At 32.5% G+C, this 2,488-nt stretch overlaps 1 protein-coding gene across 5 annotated transcripts in view; it reads right to left on the reverse strand.

Annotated features, from left to right (window-relative positions):
- Positions 1–304: 304 nt before the first annotated feature.
- KLHL32 (kelch-like family member 32) overlaps positions 305–2,488 on the reverse strand; it is a 226,282-nt gene continuing 224,098 nt past the window's right edge. For all 5 annotated transcript variants that reach the window (XM_011968388.1, XM_011968387.1, XM_011968385.1 and 2 more), the window contains one exon: positions 305–1,940. In XM_011968388.1, coding sequence (XP_011823778.1) covers positions 1,779–1,940 — 162 coding nt within the window. In that variant the 3' untranslated portion in view covers positions 305–1,778. The remainder of the gene's footprint in view (positions 1,941–2,488) is intronic.

The following is a 2,488-nucleotide window of genomic DNA, read 5'->3' on the forward strand; positions in this document are numbered from 1 at the left end:
GGTAAGGCATTTTTAAAATTTAGTTTAGATGGCTTAAACCATTTAAAGAAGCTGTCTTCATTCTAAATATCAATTGTCAATGTCAATTTTCACTGTTGAGAACTGTCCTCAACGGTGGTTTGTCTATACTAAAGGAAATATACTAAGTATACTAAGGAATTTAGTCTATACTAAATTCCTATTCTTTTAAAAATTTACGTTTTCCTTCTCCCTAGTCTCCTTCCTGCCCTTTAAATCTGAATAACCAGAAACCATGTATTTATTTCTATGTTTTATGTATAATGATATATGAAGATAGTGAATTCTGTGAGACAAAAAGATCATTTTTATTCACTTTTGATTACAAAAAATGGTTACATGAATAAAATAACAATTTCCTTTAAGAGAGGGATTGCTGAATGATTAAACTGTCAAGGAAAAAACAGTGAATTCTTCCTTTTAATAAAGGTGACCTAGGTCCTGAGGAAGTTAGGAAAAAAAGAAAAACTCACATTATACTTGTTAAATTTGTTTTCAAATGTGATTATTAAGTTATTGTATTTATTTTTTGTTATAGACAAAGCAAACTCAAAAACTAGCCTAAAAAAGAATTCCTATGCATTATTAAAAGTGATAGTAATAAAATATGTATTGGTGGTGGAGAAGAATCCCACAAGCACTCAAGATTGACATAACCTTTAACAAAGTGGAAAAACTTTTATTAGAACTGCCAATTCTAGGTTCAAATTTATGTCAAAGCACTTTATGGTACCATAATTAGTACAACTAAATTATTTTTTAGCTTTAAATGTCATTTTTCACTAAATGATTTTAAATGAGACATCTGAGAGTTACTTGAGGCAAGTTTAGATATCTGTACAAGTTTAGATATCTTTGATTTTAATAAACTCCCTATTTCCTAATTGTGTGTCTCTTTCACATGCTTTTTAGAATCATTTATTCCATAACATGTTTCCAAATTCTATCTAGTAATTTTTAAACTTCAAAAATAATCTCCCTGTTCATTTACAAGGTTCTAAAGACAGTAAAATACCTTGTAATTTCAGTAACATTTTTCTTTTTCTTGGGCAAAGTATTTCAAAATGTTTGCCTAATCCTCATGATGTTCTTTTAAATTAACATGGCAATCAGTAATTGTCCTCCTTAAAAGGTGGGAAAACTGAAGCATTGTAAAGTTAAGTTCTGACCCAAGGTCAGCGTAACCAAGGTGAAAAATCTGGGTGTTTCAACTGCTGTTCCAGTGTATGTCTATTATTCGTATCACCTTGAATAAAATATGGTATTTAAAAATTTATGATGTCATAATGCTGAGTCTCTACTGAGTAGGGCTGCTTAATGTTAAATTTTAAAAAGAAAAATTACAAGCCCCGCTTTAAATAATAAAGGGATTAAGTACAGAATATATATTTTTTAAGATCATCGATGCCATTTTGTCCAATAAATTGCCTTACTAACAGTGTTATGTTGTCTTAAGACAGTGCTGATTAGAAAAAGTGTACAAAGAATGCTCTAAAGACCCTTGGGACACAATGTACCTTAAGTTGGCACTAAGCTATACCACAATAAAAGTCATACATATTGCATGTTGACATACACTGAGAAGGGTGACAAGAGTTTTTAATAATGTATTTTAGAAAATTGTTCATTTTTTGCTTAAATTTATCAGAATACAAGACCTATAAAGCAAGACAAGGAAGCATTGAGCACTGAGTCTTTTCATGCCCAGTATCCAACAGTCAGGGCTATGTTTTCCTCCTGTTCATGATGGCATTGGCTTTTCAGATGGTGCCAATCCTGTGATGAGGCACTTGAAGAGTTTGAAGGTTAGGGCATGTGAAATATGGAGCTGGAAGGAAGCATGCTGCTATTCCATTGGAAGCAAAAGGGAGTGTAGGTCCATAGAATACTTCTTCTTTGCCTTCTCTGCTTACATCCAGTACCTTCAAAAGAGGAAGAGAAGCAGCCTGTACATCAAAGATGACTGCTCAAAATAAAGCTATGTATACATAAAAGAAATTCTGGACTTAGTTATGCTACCATCACCATATCTTAGGAATTCTTTTTCTTGCTTGGATGGTACCAGAGATATTTATTAAGCTCCTACTAAATGCTACACTATGGTAGTATGTTTCTGGATGTACATATATACATACATGTATATTTATAAGCATTTAATCTTCAGAACAATTAGAGGAGGGTAGCATTATCTTCATGTAAGAAAACTGCCTTAGACAAGTTAAATAACTTGCCCAAACTAGTTAGTAGGTGGTCTGTCATCATGTCGGCTTAAACATCCTCATCTGTGAAATGAAGAAAACAAGACCTTGTAGCTTTGTTGTGAAAACTGATGACATCTAGCTCGGTGTCTGGCAGGTAGTGGAATATAACACAGCTTAGTAGCAAGTTCAAAATTAGTTCAGTTGATTCTGGAAGTTTTTCCCCAGTTCTTTCCTGGTCATGCTGGAGTTCTTTTTTTTTTTTTTTTTTT

This window comes from Mandrillus leucophaeus, unplaced genomic scaffold (assembly GCF_000951045.1).
Source record: "Mandrillus leucophaeus isolate KB7577 unplaced genomic scaffold, Mleu.le_1.0 Scaffold841, whole genome shotgun sequence".
Lineage (NCBI taxonomy): Eukaryota > Metazoa > Chordata > Mammalia > Primates > Cercopithecidae > Mandrillus > Mandrillus leucophaeus.